Here is a 20,295-nt window from a genome sequence, read left to right on the forward strand (position 1 = left end):
ATTATCGATTTTTTGTATGTAATAAATATGGATTCTAGTACATTCGAGGAGAGGTAAAGTTCAACGTCATGATACAATTTATTTGCTGCGAGTTTCATATGCCTTTAAAAAGTAATTATATTCCATTGACGTCTTTATACGGTCTTCACTCTGTCCTTAGTTCTCGAATCATAGACAATTTCGCACAAGAATTATCCAGAAATTTGAAAAAAAATCGAAACCAAAAAATCTTCTATTAATTTGCACCATAAAAGAAAAACGAAGCTAAAGAGAATTTATTTATGAATTCGCTTTTTGAATTAATTGCATACCGCTTTCTTGTACACACTTAAAAAGACGCTTTACGAATATCCTTATTGATGACTGGAAAGTCAAACGAAGCTTGAAATAAAGGCCATTCGCTGCGGCCAATAAAACATCCGGGATTTTAAAATTAATTTCTTTCAGTTTCCTATGGTTAAAGCGAAATCTATTTTTAATTACTTTTCTGTCGCGTTTCGTTTAATGAAACACTACAAATGACTATGTCACTCGAGATTGACTTTTTTCATTTCAATGTAACCATCGATAACACAGTTTAAAAAACGATTGATTATGCTTATTAATGGATTTCTGATAAGGAGAGTTTGGGGAACGAGGTACGCAGATTTGGATCATATTTTGTGGGCTGGTAGAGCTTCATTGAATATTTTTTAAATATTTTTAGATAAAGTTCGGAAAAGAAAAAAACCGCTCATTTTATGGTTATATTATTCGTAATCAGCGTATACAAATAAGTCGGCTTACGAAGTTTGAACAAAAGCGAACATATAATATGTGTTGTTTTCGAAACTTTTTCCAACAAAGTAAACGAAATATTATTTCTAATTTCATTGTAAACAGCTAGCTACCTAAGGAACGTTTTTGGGCTCTTACTCATAAAAAAATTAAAATTTACATTTATTCATGAACATACTTCAAATTGTTTACAAAAAATTGATGCCTCCGAATATAAGTTTTCGTAAAGAATCGTTGTGACAAAGACATATAATTGAACTACATATAGAAATATATACAAAAATATATGCCTAAGATGCTTTTATTGTTTTCAATGCTGATTATTACAAATAACTTAATCTTCCATTTTTACTGAAACCAAGATAGCCACTTTGATCTTGAATCGGAGGAATCGTCAATGTCTGTGTAGTAGGCTTTGTCATCAAGTACATCTTCTTGGTCAATTGGTTCCTGACTCTTTGGATAAAAAATTGCCCTATTGTTATCAATTTTGTCTTGATCACCAAAAGTATGATCTGCGAACATACGATTTTCAGGTCGTGCATTATTATTATCTTTATTAAGTAAATCAGCAAAATAAGAACGCTGGACAGTCTTAAAGTTTGGCTTTTGAGTTTGATAAACAAGAGGGGCGTCATCAGCATCAAGGGGAAAATTAATATTTGATCTTCTATAAGAATTTTTAGGCTGGTGCTTTCCATAGGAAATTTTTGGAAAATCTTCCCTTTTCAGTGAATCTTTATTAGATGATAAATTATCATTTTTTAATTGAACATTATTTTTCAATATAACTTTATCTTCCAATATATCCTTTTTTCCATTCCTGTGCTTTGTCAATTTTGTCAGACCTTTCCCCATTTTCTTTGCTTCTTCTTCTGAATTCAGATCTTCATAAAAAATATTTCTATCTTTTTGACTTGAATATTTTTTCTTTTCTGTATTTGAAACATCAGAAGAAATTTCTGAAAGATCATTCACTTTAGTTGACTCAGTAACCTCTAAATCTGACTTTTTGGAAGATTCTTGTTGCTTTTTATTTTGATCTGAATTAAAATTACTGGAAAGTAATTCTCCCAGATTGTATTTATTTGATTCAGTAACTTCTAAATCTTCCTCTTTATCGTTTTTCTTCGAATTTTTTCTATCTTTAATTCGTTTCGTTTTCTTTTCAACCTCTAATTTATCAGAAGAAATATTTCCAGGGCTATCTTCTTGATCAGAAAGTTTTGAATGTTGTTCATTTGAATGACTATGATTACTATTTTTCTTCACAATCTTGATTTTTGTTTTCTTTTTCACATTCTTCTTCAAATTGTCTGTCCCACTTTTTTTCATCTTTTTTCTTCCCCTTTCTTGATTTTCGTGATTATTTGTATAAATATTCTGCTGAGAGCGAAGGGCTTTGTTCATTTTCCCCGACTTTTCTGTAGAAAAATAAATATATTTTTTAGAATTTTTTTCTTTTTCGCCTTGTGATCTAATTTCTTTTGATTCTGTTTCTGATTTTGATACTTTATGAATTCGTCGTTCAGAACTTGCATTTGCACGAACACGATTTACCTTATCGAATCCTGTAGCTTCAACTTCATCGCTTGAACTATAATCTTCATTTTGCGAGACCTCCGAATCAACTTCTTTATATTTGGATGTAACTAATGGGAAAAGACCAAGTTGGCGCATTTTCTGCAATCGCTCTTTTTTTCTTTGGTGCTGAGGATCTGTGTTGTCACAAAATACTGTTTTATTTTTAGAACCATCGAGGCAATCATCCCCTGAACATTTTTGCTCTGAAGCTGGAGAGCAGTTTTTTCCTTTACAATCTGATTTTGCACACCCTGGGTCTGTGCAGGGTGCTTCTGTTTCTTCCTGCAGACAATTAGAATCTTTACAATCTGTTTTTGAATCCTCATTTTTTTCTTCTTTATTTAGACAATCAGTTCCAGAGCAATTAGTTGTATTTTCTTCATCAGAACAATCATTTTCTCTACAATCATCGTTTTCTTTTCTTGTAGGACAATCAGATCCTTTACAATCACTTTCTCCTTCTTCATGCAGACAGTCTTGTCCTTCGCAAACACCCTCTTCTTTATCTGGACAATCCTTTCCTCTACAGTCAACTTCTCGTTCTTGATCTGGACAATCCCTTCCTTTGCAATCACCTTTTCCAACTCTATCTGGACAATCCTTTCCTTTACAGTCTCCTTCTTCTTCTTTATCTGGGCAATCTGTTCCATCACAATCACCTCTTTCTTTATCTGGGCAATCCTTTCCTTTGCAATCACCCTCTTCCCCATCATCTGAACAATCTGTTTCTTCACAGCCACCTTCGGTATCTGAGCAATCTTTTCCTTTGCAATCACTTTTTTCTTCTTTATTTGGGCAATCCTTTCCTCTGCAATCACCTTCTTCCTGATCTTCTGAACAATCTGTTCCTTCACAGCCACCTTCTCCTTCTTTATCTGAGCAATCCTTCCCTTTGCAATCACCATCTTTTTCGTTATCTGGACAATCCTTTCCTTTGCAATCACCATCTTCCTCATCATCTGAACAATCTGTTCCTTCACATCCACCTTCTTCTTCTTTATCTGGACAATCCTGTCCTTTGCAATCACTTTTGTCTTCTTTATCCGTACAATATTTTCCTCTGCAATCGCCTTCTCCTTCTTTATCTGGACAATCCCTTCCTTTGCAATCACCCTCTCCAACTCTATCGGTACAATCCTTTCCTTTACAGTCACCTTCTTCTTCTTTATCTGGACAATCTTTCCCTTCGCAAACTCCGTTGCCTGTAGAAGTCTTCTCAGATGTTGAGCAGTCATTACCTGAGCATTCTAGTGAAGAACAATCCTGATTACTACATTCACTGGGACATTCCTCTGAACCGCTACATTCTGATGTTGAAAATTCTGTAGTCTTTGAATTTACTACTGCGTTATCAATGGTTGTTAATTCTGCTGTTTTTGATAAAATTGTTGATATGTTAATCCCTATTTCTGTATTTACTTCAGATTCAGTATTAGTTTCGGTTTGTCTCATCATCTTTTCTGTTGTTGTTTTATCTCCTAGTTTAGTTGATGTTTCTGCTATGGTTATTTCTTCAGAAGCTATTGAAGTTAAAATATCTGGCGTTTCAGAAGATGGTTCCGCTTGATCGAATAATGTCGTAGTTTTATTGTCATGTTTATCCATAATCTGTTTGATGTTTGGAGGGTATTCTGTCTTCGGTTCTCCGGATGTTCCTAAAAGTACCAGAAATGTTATTAGAAATAATGTATCCCTCAACTCATAATAAGGAAGACAATCAAACTCAATACATGCTATATCAAACTATCCTAACAACAAAATAATAAATTATTAGTCAATCACCAGGAGATTCCTCCATTTCCGGGTTGACCTCCACAGATTCATTACTACATTCGGCAAGCTGAATCTCTCTCAAATGACACTCTTCTTTAGCAGGAGATCCTTTAACTGTAACTTTATCACCAAACTTTTTGATCAAATTTTTCGTTTCCTCGTCAATAAATTCACATTTCATCACGATCTGCAATCCGATTTGAAGGCAGGCTCTCGGGTTGGAACAATAAATTTCAATCGTGACATTTTTCGAGTCCCACAACCGACTCTTAATTTGATCCATAGTCTTCATCATCTCTTCATAGTCTTTTATTTTTCTTAAATTCTCATAAGAAGAAAAAAGATCAAGTAGTTCATTCAGACCTTCAATAGCACGATTTCTGTGCCAAAACCTTGCATGTGTATGGAGAGCACTGACAATGTCTACAGCAAAATGAATGTCCCTCATTTGTCCTAAGATTTCCATTAACAATTGATCTGGTCCAGCTTGCTGATACTTCTCAATCCTCAAATATTTTGATACAACTTGAAGTTCATCTACCTTACCTAAAAGATATTCTTTAGCCTCAGAGAGGTCCTTATCTATAACATCTGGAGGCAACACCAAATTGAAAAGATACTTTAAATTTATAGTATTGTTTTCATAAACAGCACCAAGTAGCTCAATGTTTTGACTAATTGCTTCCACTTCTCTAACTACATGTTCTGCCAAAATTTGTGCATGGAAATTCGCAGGACTTTTAAATTCAACTGATGCGGTTTTAAGATACGTCTTCAACAACCCACTTACAGTTGTTTGATTCTGTATGTCTTCCTTAGTCATCAATATTGAATCTTTAGAAATTTTGGAATACTTTATGAGGTACAAAATCAGCTCTCTTTCTGCGGTTCTCACTTCATCGTCAAAACTATCATACTGAATATTGTGCAACAGCCCAGATAATAAAGATGGAGTAAACTTTAGGGTATCATTTTGAAGATGTTTCAGGATAATATTTAAAGAGAAACCATAAGGAAAGTGATGTTGAATCTTTGCTAGTTGATAAATTTGGGGAGTGTAGTTAAGATTTATCAGGCGTCGTTTGTTATGCTTTCTAATACTCATACACAATTGTGAGCTTTCTTTCAAACAAGTGTGAACATTTTTGTTGATGGATTGACAAACTTTGGTTGGTCGGATGTCCGCACTTTCAAAAAAGCTGGTAACAATGTCGAAAATATTGTATTTTCTTTCCAAAGTTTCGTGATAAACTCTATATAGGGCTTCCATTTGAGAAATAGAGAAATCATCGTAACGGTCGTAAACCAAGTATCCAAATGTGTCTAAAATTTGAGTTCTGAACAATGCTCCAAATTGTAATAAATGTTCCGTTCCTTCTTGCAATGTGTATCTTTTTTTTAATTTTTTAATTTTGGTTGCCACTTCCAAAATCTGACGAGTTGTTCGCGCATCTGCTTGTGTGACATTTTTTGGAAGGACGTCTTGTCTGAAAGCGTAGTTAATGGCCTGAAATAAGGACAACAAAATTAGTAATTCCATTTATTTTACATTTTTATTTTATATTGTCATATTCATGAAACATGTGCAGAAACGATATCCCCATTATAAAAATAAATAATCAAAAGCTAATAAATCACTTGAAAGCAATATGTACAATTTTTAAGCTTTTATAATTACTGAAGGTGTGGCTACGGTAAAGCTGTAATATAATTCACAAAATCATGTGTCTACCTTCAGATTTAGCAGAATGGTATCCACGAGTAAAACTTTAGGTGTTTTATTATCAATTCCAATAATTGTGGTACTAACCCGTTCAAGTTTATTGCATAGTGAAATTAAAATTTCGCCACGCATCGGGAAAGAATTGATAAGCTATTCGAAATGAAAGCAATTGTCATTAAATTCATATATACTCTTAATAGTGAAGCATCAAAATTGGCAAACAATGTTGTGAATTGTTGGTCAATGGAAATTGGCTCTTTACTTGATAAAAACAAATTAAGTTTGACCAATTTTTCTCTGATCTGTGTAGCTTTCAATTCTTCCGTTATGAGTTTATCAATGCTGCTTTTTTCCTTAATGGAAGTAAATTATTTAAGAGTTAGTATTTACTTACCGTGGCACCGTTGATAAAGAGAAAGGCAATCAACGAAAAAAACACACGACTAAGGAGAAATTTTTTTCTAGTTAACATTTTCAATAACGATATTTGTTTCTGAAACACAATATGTGCCTTGGAAATTAAATGACTGACTGCTCTGACGAGCAATGAAACCCGAGCGACTAGCACCAGATTTTATAATCTTATATTGTATCGTTAAAATTTCATGCATCCATTCGTCTGTATGGAATCAAATTCACAGGTAAAGGAGCGATCGATGAGAATTGGAATTAATTATGAATGACTATAGACGATTCAGTGCAACTTCAATCCTCGAATAATAGTCAGATTGTGTTTTATGGAATATTAAAGCGGTCCGATTTCAAATCAATGTATGTGATCATCCTTATTGCCTTGTCAGCAAAAATCATTTGAGATTAAAGTTCAGTTCTAAATAAGTGTAAAATATTTCGAAAGTCAATGAACAATAATTGAAAATGCTGTACTCACTTGTGTTATTGAATAAATAAGTACCAAATACAATTTTAAGTTACTTCTTATTTTTCAATTATTAATTATATTATTTATTCTAAGCGTGAAACTTAAAAAAAAGTTTTAAGATGTGTGCTTCAAACATGACAGAAGGTCGACTTTCTAACTAATTAACTAATCCTATTTATTAATTTAAATTTGTACTCCAAAGGATTTTTAGGGAATATTCCATAGGAATTTGTGAATATGGAACATTTTTTTAATATAATATAAATAAAATTCCTTTGGGATTTTATAGAAATTCATGAGAAATCATCCTACACTAATTCTCTAAAATTTTACGGAGAACCCCTTGTAAAAACTACATGTAATTTCTGTAAAACTATTAAAAAATATATCTATAGCCTAAAAAATGGTTTAGATCGCAACTTAAAGTTGCGAATCCCTTCCTTATATAAGCAAAAACTGTAAAAGAATAATATTGGGGAAAATAAAAGAGATGGGATTCTTCAGAAAATACTTTTTATTTTCATCTTCGAATTTCGAAAGCATGAATAAGAATATTTTCTAGAAAACCCAAACTTTTTTTATTCTAGCCAATATTTAAACAAGTTTTTGCTAATATAATACATGAAAGGCATCCTATCAGCTGAATGTGGGCTAAACAATTTTTTAGGACGAGAGCATTTTTTTCCTAATTTTCGACTTTTTCTCGTAAAAAATGCAATATATTAAAGAAGTGTAAAATACATTTTTCATCGAAGTTTTTTAGGCGTGCAAACTTTTAATTCAATATTTTTTGCATCTACCATCGGTTACGAGATAAATGAGAAAATACAATTTTATGGAAAAAACTCTCGTGATCACAAAAGTTATTTAGCCCGCATAAAAATCACAAGACATCTTCCTTATGAAATTACAAATTTGAACATAAATTAGAAAACACACAAGTGTGGATTTTTTGAGAAAATCGACTTTTAATATTTTCAAAATCCGAAAATTTAATATCTCCATTAGGTCCAAGGTTATGGGGGTTTAAAGAAAAAATATGGATTTTTTTGAGAAACCAAACACAAAATTTGAATATGCTCGACTTCGTAAAAAATTTTTTTTTCGAAATTCGGAAATTACGTAGCGCATAATTTTCTCTAAAAGAAACATACTTTTTCTCCTAGAGATTCAGCGATTACAGATGATTTTAAATAGATTCGGAATATTTTTTTCAAACTTAGAGCCTAAACTTTAGAAAGTAAATTTAGATTTACAATTTAATTATATTTGGAATTAAAATGATATCATATCAACATCTTTTTTAAATGTGTTACTTTAAAAATTGTATAAGTTCCATTTAAATTGAAGGCTTGTGATTATTTGATTAAAATCTAATTAAAATTTTTTAAAATTTATTTGAAAGCTTCCAATTAATTTGAATCTTAATTTTAGTTTTTAATTTTAAAGTAGGGGTGACAATAAGGCCTCTTTTGTTCCATGGCAGTTTTCGTATGAATTTTAAGAAGAAATCAACCCTTAAAACTCTAGATCTTAAAATTAAAATATTTTGAGCCATGTCAATATTTTTGCTAAAATGAATCGTTTATAAGAAAAATGAGACAGACCAATTCCTTATGATTGACTTCAGCAAATACTTTTTATATTGTGAAGTAGAAACTTTGTCGAAAATCCTTTTATTGATCCTTCAAATTTTAATTTATCGACTACATTTCTTCATTCCATTTGATCTGTGTCAGAAATCTTATAAATTCCACCAAATCAGCTCGATTAAGGGGATTATTGTCCTGAATCAAGACGTAAATACGTTTACTATTTTTAAGTCGAGTCTGCGCAAAAGCAGCTTCAATATGGATTCCCTTGAAATTGTAGGGTAGTATCGTTAACTTGTGATTCCAAGAAATTCATGAAGGGAAGCGTGACATAAAATAATTTAAGTGAAAATTTACAAATTCTAGTGTTTAAGAAAAACGCAAGTTTTTTTTAGAAACTTGTGCCTAAAAGATTTAAGTGATATGTCTGACGATTATAAATATGCTTGTCAGAGGGCAGAATTGCTTGGTTTATCAGCCCCTACTGAGGATGAATGGGCCAAGAGTGAAGCTGCTCGAAAGAAAGAAATAGAGGAACAAGAAGCCCAAGATGATGCTAAAGCCCAAGTATATTTTTACAATAAAAATATTTCTCTATTATAAAAAAAATAATATACTTATTTTGGTTACCAATGAAAAAATTGTGGGATGAATGAGAGTTAAGATTTCATTTTTCAAATGATATACTTAGGGACCGTGCATAAATTACGTACAGTTTTTTTTTTTTTGAATTTTGAACTGTGTACCTCCCTTTATTTCGGTCAGAAAGTTTAGCCCCCTCCCTATATTAAGTAATTTTTGCCGGCTAAATTTTTCACGTGAATTGATTTAGGGGTCATCCAAAAATAATGTAAAACGATTTGAGGGTAGGAGAGTTGGTAAACTCTTACTGTTTTTTATTAATTGACTAAGCCTTTTAACCAAGAAGTTGAATTTTCAACACAAAAAAAAGATAAATTTTCATCTACGAAGATTATTCTTTTCTGCTATAAAAGACAAATTTTCAGCCAAAAAGGTTAATTTAATAAAAAAAAAGGAATTTTTCAACGAAATAGTTCATTTTCAACCGCAAAAAAAATTGTTAATGAAGAAGTTTAACTTTCAACCAAATAGTTAAATTTTCAACATAAAAAGAATAATTTTTAACAAAAAATGTAAAGACGAATTTTCCAAAAAATAGTTTAACCTTTAATTAAAACCGATTAATTTAAAAAAAACAGTTGCATTCTTATACAAATACAGTGAAACCCTTCAATAGCCCTTCCGAGAATCGACGCCGCTCCGCAGATAGGTATAACAGTAGCTGCGCGGGGTATGCGGTTGTCACTCAGGCGAGCACTCAAGCGTGAGCAAACGAAAGCTTGGCGGGGTATAATGAGTTAGTTCCCACCCACCGTCAGCCCCAAAATCGACGCTATAGAAGAGTTTCACTGCACATAGATTTTATACTTAAAAAGGTGAATTTTCAGGAAAATGCATACAATTTCAAACAAAAATGGCATATTGAAGTTTTGCGATAAAAAAATTAATTTTCCAGATAAAAAAAAATAATTTTGAACAAAATAGTTAAATTTTCGACTAAAGAAATAAATTTTTAACTAAAATGATGAATTTTCAACCATGAATGGAATAGTTAAATGTTTAGCTACAAAAAATTTATTTTTCAAAAAAAAAAAATTAAAGAAAAATAGTTAAATTTGCAACTAAAAAAATTAATTTTTAACTGAAATGATGAATTTTCAATTTAAAAATCAATTTTGTCATGGCAGTTCAAAATTCGACGAAAAAGTTTAACTTTTAACCAAATTGTTTAATTTCCGAATTGAAAATACGAATTTTCTACATAATAAATGAATTTTTTAAAATGAATATGTAAATTTTTAACAAAAAAGTTTATTTTCAATAGAACAAGATTAATTTTTAATGAACAGCCACAACTTTAAATCAAAATTTTCCATTTTTAAACAAATAATTAAATTTTAAGCAAGAAAGATGAATTCTTAACCAACAATTTAATTCTAGATTTTTTCGACTGAAAAGACTGAACTTTCGACCAAAAAGAGAGAGATTTTCTTGTTGGGTTCTATCCTAGGTTCGACCAATTCTGTTCGCATTTAAGTGAAAATAGACTTGTAGTTTAAACAAACATTAAATGTAATTTGTAATACTTTGAAAATATAAGGTTAAAAAATTGCAAATGTTTCTGAGAAAATAAAGTTAATTTTCCATTCCATATTTTTGATATTTGATATTTAATATTTTTGAAAACTTAATTCGTTAAGATTTCACGTTTATTATATTGTATGTATATTATATGTAGAAATAATCGTTGAACTACCCCCCCCCCCCCCCCCCCCCCCCCCCCCCCCGACAACTCCAACATCTTTTAATAACTTGCACGGACCCTTATAAACATTTTTACATTTTTATAAACTATAATAAACTATTCAAATATCAAATTGGTTTCAATATAATTATATAGGTAAATTATATTAGTGGCAAAGCAAACAAATCCTTTTTACCTTTCGATATTCTCTTAATTAGGATTTGGAACAAACGGGTGAAAATATGAAACGTGTCGGTGGTGGATTGGACGAATTAAATAGTATATTAACTGCCACGCAGAAAAAACTCAACAGGTTTAAGGTAATGTAAAAATTAAGTAAGATACATAGAATAAGAAAAAAAGAGACGAATTTAAAAGGGGAATCACTTTATAACTTTTTGATTTACAAGATCCAACAGTTGACTAAATTTAAGTGAGAGACATTGAAAATAAAACAAGTTTTTATTGAAAGCGTTCAAAAATTTAACAGTTAAATAAGAGAGCAGTAGAAATTGATTAATCTTTAATTTTACAAACAGTTGCGTTTAAAATTGAACAATTACAAATTTAAACCTATTGAAATTTATCAAATACAAACTTAAGGTATTCTTTAATTGAAAAAAAATGTTATTGTACCTAATTAGGTTTTTAAAATTAATTGTTCAAATTTTTAATTATTTTAAGTTTTCAAAGCATTACAATTTAAACAGATTAAATTCCAAAATTGACTAAATATCTACCTCCGATTTTGATGAAACTGAAATAACTTGTCGTGCATAAAAAAATAAGACACACATTTTTGTATCTTCAAGAACGGGAGTGTCACGTAACGATTGGATTGTTTAATTTACAATAAACATTATATTTTCCTCAATTTGATAAAAAAAAATGCATAGGGGTTAATCATTCCCAAAAATGCTTACAATCAAACAAAAAAATGGCCCAATATACCTAAAGTCAAGCGAAAAAATTTAAAATATGGATTTAATACATCTACAGGAAAGTAAGTTTACATTCCTTCGATTTCCGGAAAAATCATATTTAAGCGCATTTAATGTTATTGTGTGTCATAATATGAAATTGTTGTCAGCAAAAACAATTGGAGAGGGCCTCTCACAATGTGGAAAGAAGAATATCATTGACCAAATCTGTTGAAAAATGTTTACATTGGTAAGCTACCCCCAAATGTAATTGAATTATAGAAAAAATGGTGAAAGAAATCGATATTCAAGCCAAAAAATAGAAAATTATATAGTATAGTTAATACATCTGTACAAACATAAGTTTTGTCCATACATACTTTTGATGTCATATGCAGTATTTACGAACAAAACTAATTAATTACTTTTCAGTTTGCAATAATGTAACATTTATAGACTTTTTAGTTGAACCATTCAATTTTATGAGGGGAGATTGAACAACGCTTAACGATGTTTATTATATTTGTTCGTAAGAATGTTACCCCCTGAAATATAATTTTTTCGGAAATCGCAAAACACGTAAACTTATTTTCGTGCAGATGCATAAAATACATTTTTTTAAATGTCTCGGCTTGAATTTAGTTTTTTTAACATTTGTTTTAGAATTGTAATTATATTTGGGGGCAGTTTACACCGGTAAATATTTTTCAATAGATTTGGAATATACTATTTTTCTTTTCTCTTTGTGAGAGTCTCTCTTCGATTGGGCTCGGGGGCAACAATTTAATATTATTACACAAAATAACATTTAATGCCTTTAATGGTACAGTACAATCCCACTTATCGCGAAAGTCTGGGACTGGGGTTTCGCGTTAAGTGAGTTCTCCACAACATAAAACTTTCTCCCCTTGCGCTTCACCCTAATATCTGATTGGTTTAGAAAATCGAATCTATTCAATAATGTTAATGTCACAATTTGACAGTTGAGAAAACAAGTATCAGAGAACATTAAGAGGTTATTATGTTAAATGTACATACTAAACCTAAAATCTTTATGGTTTATTAAAAACTTTATTCCGAAAAAAATTAAAAATTTGAGAACTCTGGACTGAATAGGCATGTAAGTGTTTCCACATAAAACAATTTAGGTTGCATTTTCATTTGTCTGGAATATATTGCAATTCATTAATTGAAACCATACTTATTGAATAGGTTACATTGATTGTCAACATTTTTTGAAAAGTCGTTAGTGGGATCAAAGCGAGTAGGAGAAGTCGTGACAAGTGGTAATGCGATAAGTGGGAGGTTACTGTATTAATTAATTTTAAGTTATTGTATGATTAGGTTTGAATATTATTATATTATTATATTATAATATTTGACTTCAACTCCTTCTAGCGTTTTTCCACAGATGAAAAAAATACGTATCTCTTAGTTTTTGATGCTCCTATACAACATATTTCATTTTTCTCAAAATCGGAGTTAGACACTTCGTAATGGTTCCTTCCAAGAATTAATCGAAAACATGAACTATTTTTTCGAAATAATTTTAATTCATAAAAATGCATGTAGGTAGTATTTAAAATAATAAAAGAAGGCACTTGTTTCGTAAAGATAAAAAATGAAGGTCGATAAAATATTAAGAAAAATTTACTTCCTTGTGCGTAAATAATCTATAATCATGTCGTAAAAAATGCATGGTTCGAACAAGCGGAAATGATTAATCATAATGAAGAATAGGATTTGATCATAAAATTCGGATTACAGACAGTTTGTGGAAGTTTGGGCACTTTGTTAAAAGTTCGTGCAAAATCACATCCAGGCACACCTGAGCACAAAGCCCGCAAGTCTAAAGAGTTGAATAGTCCAGAAGAAAAGGAAGCTGAAGATAAAAAAAAAGAAATTAAAACGATGGAGCTGAGTGAAAATCCAGAGGATGCTGAGAATCCAGAGGATTGTGTCAAGCCTGGTACTTTTCTACAGAGAAAAATTGAGATCAATCAGAAATTAGGATCGCACATCGACAAATTGGATTCTTTGATTAACAAAGCAGAAAATGCCCAATACAGTATGCAACATCAGTCCAAGCAAATGAAGAAACTTCTGAAGTAAATTGTATTCGAAATGTGGTGGATACAATTTTTGCGAACTACCGTATATTAATTTCTAATTGATTCAAAGCTCAGAAGAAAGTTTGATTTAAAATGATAATAATCTACCCAATATTACATCCAATTCAAAAATGTTTATGCCACAAGATTGGTTAGCAGATATTGTGTACAATTTACAAGAAAGTTTTTCCTGAATAATGATTAAAGTTTGAAAATAATCACAGTTAAACAGTATGATCGCAGGAGTAAATTATTTCTGATATCGTTACGTTTATAGCAATTTGCGCAAATTGTTAGAATCGTTTAGAGCAAATTTGTATAGTTAACAATTACAAAAAATGTAGATTGTTTTCTGAAAATTTTCTTTGCATCCTAAACGTACACGTATTTTCATATTTTAAGATTCGAGAAAAAATTTAACCTCGCTATCCAAATAATGAGATTTGAGCTATATTGTATTTTATTACTTAAAGTATTAAGTACTGCAGAGACAATTTACATGATTCCGAGAACAATAATTATTGAATGAGTGATATTTTTTAATATTTACAAACAAATTATTTTGTGCACTAGTTCCAGCAAATGACTTGCTTAGTTTAGTTTAGACTTTAGAGTATAGCAATTCCTAAAAAATTGTATTGCACTCTTTCTAAATTTAATGATAATTATTTTTGCTACAAGTTTTTGCTGAGGTTGATTACGATCAAGTAGTAATTTAGCTACATGAATTGATTAAAGTTATGATAGGAAGAATATACTGAATATATTGTAGAGTTCACAGAAAAAATTCTAGCTTTTGTTTCAGTTTGTTTTTGTTCCACCTTAATTTAAGAGTAAGTAACTTAAATTAAAGTTTTCTTTTCTTTTTTAAAAAATTATTAGTTTGCACTGCAGTTACACGAATGTCCATATAATTTGTATGATATAAGCCTCGTGGTGTTTATTTGTAATTAAGTTTAAATAAGTCTAACACAACGAAAAAAGGAAGAACGATTTCAAGTTACATGCTATGTAGTTTTCCTCCCAACATATCTAACTGTTGGATATTTAAAAATATATATTTAAAGCATATTTCAATAAAAATTATTAAATTAAAAGAAAATATCTCTTTTAAAAAGGTAAAGTATTCTGATAGTTTCTTTATAAAAATATCCTATACCTATCTCTAAATTGTCTTGAATTATTATGAAATATTTGAGAGTATTTTTCAATATTCCGAGAAATTTATAATAGATTTTAATAATCTGAAGAGAATTGTAAGAATCTAGGGTATTTTTGCAGATTCTAAGGAATTTTCAAGATCTTTCAAAAGTTTCAAGGGATTTCAAAAAATTCTAAAAAATTCTTTTATTATTTTTATTAATTTCAATTTTAATGATTTCAAAGCGCTTGAAATGTGTTCGGATGAAGAATTTTCTAGAATTTCGCCAGAAATAGAACAATTTTACAGGAAAGACCTCTATAAGGTTTTAAGATATTTTAAAAGATTTCACGTGAAGGTTTTTTATAAAATATCATCAAATTTCATGGAATGTCACGGGATTTTATAGCGTTTTAATGTTATAGTATTTTTATTTTTATGCACGAGAAGTGAGGTGTTTCGTAGGGTTTTAAAGATTTGAATTCTTTAATTCACCCTGAATTCTTATTAATGTATCCGCAATTCTTTCCATTCTTTGGAATTCTTTTGCTTTTTTTAATCCACTTGAATTCTTCTAAATGTACTCAATTCTACTTAATTCAATGGATTTTAAAATTTGTTTAAAAAGTTTTTATTCAATTTATACTGAGCATCAATAAACAAAATGATCAGATGGTGTGAAATATTGAAAGTTATTTTTTCAAATAACTTGGCATTTTCAAGAGCTTTAATAAATTTAAAGGGATTTCAAAATATTTTAAAACATTTTAAATATTTTAGAACATTTTAAAAGATTCCAAGGCATTTTCAAGAGATTCAAGGGATTTACAAAAATTTGCATGTGGTTTTAAAGAATTCCTGAAGATATGGAAGAATCTTACAGGACTAGTGAGGCTATAGGATATTTTTAAAGATTTTAAGAATGCCGAGAGATTTTCCAATATTTTTTGCAATTCAATTGGAATTTGCAGTGAATTCTTTTAAATTCTTTTGAATTCTTCGAAATTCATTCAATTCTATTGAATTTAATAAATTAAAAATTTCTTGTTGTTTAATTCATCTTAAAGTCGTTGAAACTCACTTTAAATTCTTAGGCATTTCATCAAATTCTTTTAAATTATTTTTAATTTTTCTAACCTCATTTCAAACTTACTCTATTCAATGATTTTTTTGAATTCATTTGATAGTTTTTTAAATTCAGTTTAATTTCTTATGAATTTTGATAAACTTTTTTTCATTTACCCTGAATTCTTCTAAATTTGCTCAATTTTATTTAATTGCATGTATTTTTTCAGATTTTAACCATTTTTATTTATCTGATTTTGAATTCTTTAAACTTCGCCTTGAATTCTTATAGACATTTCATCCAATTCCTTTGAATTTCCTTGAATTTTTCTAATCTCTTTTTAAACTTACTGAACTTAATGAAAATTTTCATATTTTTCAATTATTTTCAATTCATTTGAGTTTTTTTATTTCACCTTACATTTTCATGAATGACATCGAATTCTTCTCGTATACCTTCAATTCATCTAAATTCACTTTACAGAAATCAATAGAATTTTTTTATTTTTAGGCTTTTTTCAATTCATTTTAATTTTTAAAATTTAACTTGAATTGTTTTAAAGTCTTATAGCCTTATCTTGAATTTGTTTCCTTTTGAGTGCGAAAAAGTACCCTATGAGCATGACAAAAATTACCCTTTAGTCCCTATATTTTATCCCATAGAGACTGTGAGGCCTTTTTTCTGTAGAGTTTATTAAAGAAATTTTTGCACACACTTTTTGCTTATAATTTGTGTACCAAAGAGTCAATAATGCTTAATTAATGAGTCAATAATAATTTTAGAAAACACAAGAAGGAATTGTGATTTAATTCTGCGTTTAAAAAATTTTTAAATGCATAGTATATGTTTTATTTTTAATTTTCGCGACAGATGGTATACTTAATTTCAACAGAAAATTATAATCCCGCGTAGATACTAGATAATTAATAGAGTTGTAAAAACTACTTTTATGGATGTTTTCAATTATAAGCTATCTGTAATCGAAATATTGTCTGCATGAAATACTTTACACCGTGTAATATTTAAACATTAAAATAGAGTCTTCCATTTAGATAAAGTATATAAAACAAATTCACGCGTGCAATAATTCTCTGAGAGAATATTTTTTTTTTATTATCGTACTATCAATTTGTTAAATTTACTTAGAAAAATTCAGTCACATAAATTCATATTTAGCAGTAGAAGTTTTTTATAGCCATTACATAATATCTTTAAATGCTTTTTTTTTAAAGAAAATTGTTCAATCTGAAATTTGAAAAAAGTAGTAAAATGAATATATATAATTAATTAAAATCTTATTCGTTATTACTGCTATTGCAGCCAAATTTGAAATTTTTCAATCATAATTTTGTTGTAAACTATAGATCTTTAAGAGTATAAATATACATGATTATGTTAACACATTATCATTATAAGTTACAATAAGAGCATCTAATTGGAAATCAATCCTAAAGTATTATTTTAATTAATTGCAGAGAAAAAATGCTTACCCCCAAAAAATATATCCATGACAAGTATTTGAGGGTGTATTACAATCATGAATTAATATCAATTAAGCAATTAAGCAAATGTATGTTGCTTAGATTAAATAATCTATTAAAGGATATTAATCACCATTTTAATATTATAAATATGTCTTATGGACAATTATATTCGTCCAAAAACATGTATGCTACACTTCAAGTTATATATGTACACATTCTATTTATAATTATCTCTTTAAATTCTCTCTCAAATTCTGTATACGCTTCGCTGAAAAAATGTTCGTCCATATAAGTAAATTAAGTATCATACTTTATCCTGGAAAGTTAAATGAGTATGAATAAAAATTTGTATTAAAAAAAAAATTTTATTTTTATACTTGTTCATTTAACTTTTCTTCGGAGATGAAAAGACTCTATCTAAAGTAAAAAATTGCATAGCCCTTCTGATGGCTTATACTACGAATATTTCACTTATAAGACTCTTGTAATTATACGACTATTGTATATTTATATAAATATTGAAGGGATATATAGATTACTTTTCATGCAATTTGAACAGTCAGGTGATTATTCTGAAATAAAATTTCTTTTGGAAATTAAAAATTCAGATTGCTTGAAAAAAAAATGAAGTACGTTTTCTTATATACCAAATGTTAATTATAAAATATATAATATGAGACATTTATTGCTCATTCTATATATATAATATACATATATACAGAACTGAGTTTGTTATGCATATTCAATGTACATTGGAATAAAATTAAAAAATATTGATATAATATGTACATTCATAGTACAGTGAACCCCTTCAATAGCCCTGCCTTCTATAGCCCTTACGAGAATCTACACTGTGCAGCAGGTAGGTCCAACCAGTGCTGCGCGGGATGCGGGGGTCTGCGGTTGTCACTAAGGCGAGCACTCAGGCGTAAACAAACAAAAGCGGAGCGGGGTATAATGAGTTAGTTCACACTTATCGTCAGCCCAAATCGGCACTATAGAAGAGTTTCACTGTAATTTATTTTTATTTATAGTTTACATCTGAGTTTGTTTCATTTATTCCAACTTAGAAATGGAAATGATGAAGAATTTCAAGTTCTGTGAGCATAGTGCGTGCTCTGAGAGGAAAATCTTATGTGTTCCTTTTTTATTCTATTACACTTCTGAGAAAGAACTGTCGAATTTTACTAGAAAAAATAAAAAATGTACCATATTTTAGAATCATTTGCAACTTCCAATTTTTGTGAAAATCGTTAATTGTCCGGTTTTTAGCCGAAGAATTAAAAAAATGAATGATTGAAAATGGAAAATATATTTAATTAGAAGATTTCAAAAAATACATCATAATTCTAAATAAAGATTTATGTATAAATTAAACGATTTCAAATTAAAAAGTTACAAATTCTGTTGTTTAAAAATTTCCTCTCATAAGCTTTGAGTTGGAAATTAAAAATAAAATGGTTGAATTTTGGAAACTTGAATCGACAACTTGAAATTTTTAAAATTTTTAATTTATTTCTAATAAGAGAAATTGAAAAGGGTTTGAATATCCAAAAAGTTTTAATAACACAGTTCTTGGTAAAAACACTTTTTTTAGTTTTAAATAAAGTACATATTCATTTAATTTTCAATATTCCATAGGAGACATTTTTTTATTTTTAATGTTTTACACTTTAAGTTACTTCTTAATCTTAAAAAAATGTGTAAACAATTTTAATACTGTATTATAATTTTTTATAAAATAACACTTTATAATTTTAAAAATTTAGAAACTTAAAAACCTAAAAAGATCTTAAACAAGCTTATTCACAACCATCACTTAATTAATCGTTTTGAATCAACGCTTATTTAAATTCAAAAGTTAAACATGTTTAATTATTCAATTCGAACGTTTTAAATTAGAAATAATACCATTTTTATCGCTCTGAATTTTAAGTCAGCCATTTTTCAGAATTCCAATCTTAAATTATTCAATTTTAATATTGTTTCATTTTCGAAATTTCAAACTGACATAATTCTATTTCGAGATTCTTCAATTTGAAATAAAATTGTTCAATTCTGAGCGCTTTCAATATACCATTTTTTAGAATCATTCACAAATTTCAATTTTTATAAAAATAGTTTTAATAATCTGCAACTTCAGTTATGTCTTAGATTTAGTCGACGAAACTAAATTTGTTATTTTAAGCAACTACAATGCATGCTTGCAAGTCTTTAAACTCATCATTTTTTTTAACAAAAAAGGGCTTCTTTCAAAAATGACTCAGGCAATGATTTCAAGTTTTATTTGAAAATTTACGTGGGACAACATATCACCATAATTCACCAGAAAAATTCCATAGGAATTAATTCAAAACTTACCATAGACGATTAGTTTTTCCTTTTTTAATTAAATTTTGAGCTTCTTTTCATATTTTGATCCAGCAATATTAAAAATTTCAATTCAAAACTAGAAACCCGGGACGAATGAAAATTTACACGGTTATTCGATTGAGAACTGATTAAAATACCATTTTTCATTTTATCTCTCTAAAAGGTATTAATTACGAAACTCATTAGTTTAACATTGTAATAAATACCTTTGCAATTATTTACATTATCGTAAGGAAAATTAAATTAACCAAATATATATTTCAAAATTTAAGTTTAGCGCTGCCAAGAAAACCTAGTCATAATCAAATGCTAAACCTCAAATATCGATTTTTAAGCAATTTCAACATTTTTATTTGAAGGCTCTTTTACACCTTACGTTAATCGGTCGTCGACCGACCAACTATGAATATGTGAATATCTAAATAATAGTAATAATATAAACTGTGAATATCCATTCACACCTTCGAAAAATTCAGTTAAATCTAGTCATATTTTAGTTATCTTCTGAAAGTCACTAAAAGGTTACTAAAATATTACTCGATTTC

The 20,295-nt window shown here is 29.1% G+C and overlaps 2 protein-coding genes across 2 annotated transcripts; one reads left to right on the forward strand and one right to left on the reverse strand.

Moving 5' to 3' along the window:
* Nucleotides 1-733: 733 nt before the first annotated feature.
* On the reverse strand, nt 734-6,394 carry LOC117166884. The gene is made up of 3 exons (XM_033351305.1): nt 6,252-6,394; nt 4,144-5,641; nt 734-4,016 (listed from the first exon to the last, which is right to left on the reverse strand). Exons 1-3 carry the CDS (start codon nt 6,327-6,329, stop codon nt 1,126-1,128), a joined length of 4,467 nt encoding a protein of 1,488 aa, XP_033207196.1. The 5' UTR covers nt 6,330-6,394; the 3' UTR covers nt 734-1,125.
* Nucleotides 6,395-8,619: 2,225 nt separating this feature from the next.
* On the forward strand, nt 8,620-14,233 carry LOC117167785. Its single transcript, XM_033352967.1, has 3 exons — nt 8,620-8,896; nt 10,874-10,975; nt 13,343-14,233. The coding sequence occupies exons 1-3, from the start codon at nt 8,753-8,755 to the stop codon at nt 13,685-13,687; spliced, it is 591 nt and encodes a 196-aa protein (XP_033208858.1). The 5' UTR covers nt 8,620-8,752; the 3' UTR covers nt 13,688-14,233.
* The last annotated feature ends 6,062 nt before the right edge of the window (nt 14,234-20,295 follow it).

Source organism: Belonocnema kinseyi, chromosome 2 (assembly GCF_010883055.1).
Source record: "Belonocnema kinseyi isolate 2016_QV_RU_SX_M_011 chromosome 2, B_treatae_v1, whole genome shotgun sequence".
In the NCBI taxonomy this organism is placed as follows: domain Eukaryota; kingdom Metazoa; phylum Arthropoda; class Insecta; order Hymenoptera; family Cynipidae; genus Belonocnema; species Belonocnema kinseyi.

What these genes read in the sequence shown, in the direction of transcription:
- LOC117166884 (XM_033351305.1), bottom strand. Translation starts at nt 6,329, where the DNA reads ATGTTAACTAGAAAAAAATTTCTCCTTAGTCGTGTGTTTTTTTCGTTG. An exon ending in TCTTTATCAACGGTGCCACG is followed by an intron (nt 5,642 to 6,251) that starts GTAAGTAAATAC and finishes TCCTTATTTCAG; the next exon opens with GCCATTAACTACGCTTTCAG. An exon ending in GGAAATGGAGGAATCTCCTG is followed by an intron (nt 4,017 to 4,143) that starts GTGATTGACTAA and finishes TGGTACTTTTAG; the next exon opens with GAACATCCGGAGAACCGAAG.
- LOC117167785 (XM_033352967.1), top strand. Translation starts at nt 8,753, where the DNA reads ATGTCTGACGATTATAAATATGCTTGTCAGAGGGCAGAATTGCTTGGT. An exon ending in AAGATGATGCTAAAGCCCAA is followed by an intron (nt 8,897 to 10,873) that starts GTATATTTTTAC and finishes TCTCTTAATTAG; the next exon opens with GATTTGGAACAAACGGGTGA. An exon ending in AAAAACTCAACAGGTTTAAG is followed by an intron (nt 10,976 to 13,342) that starts GTAATGTAAAAA and finishes TTCGGATTACAG; the next exon opens with ACAGTTTGTGGAAGTTTGGG.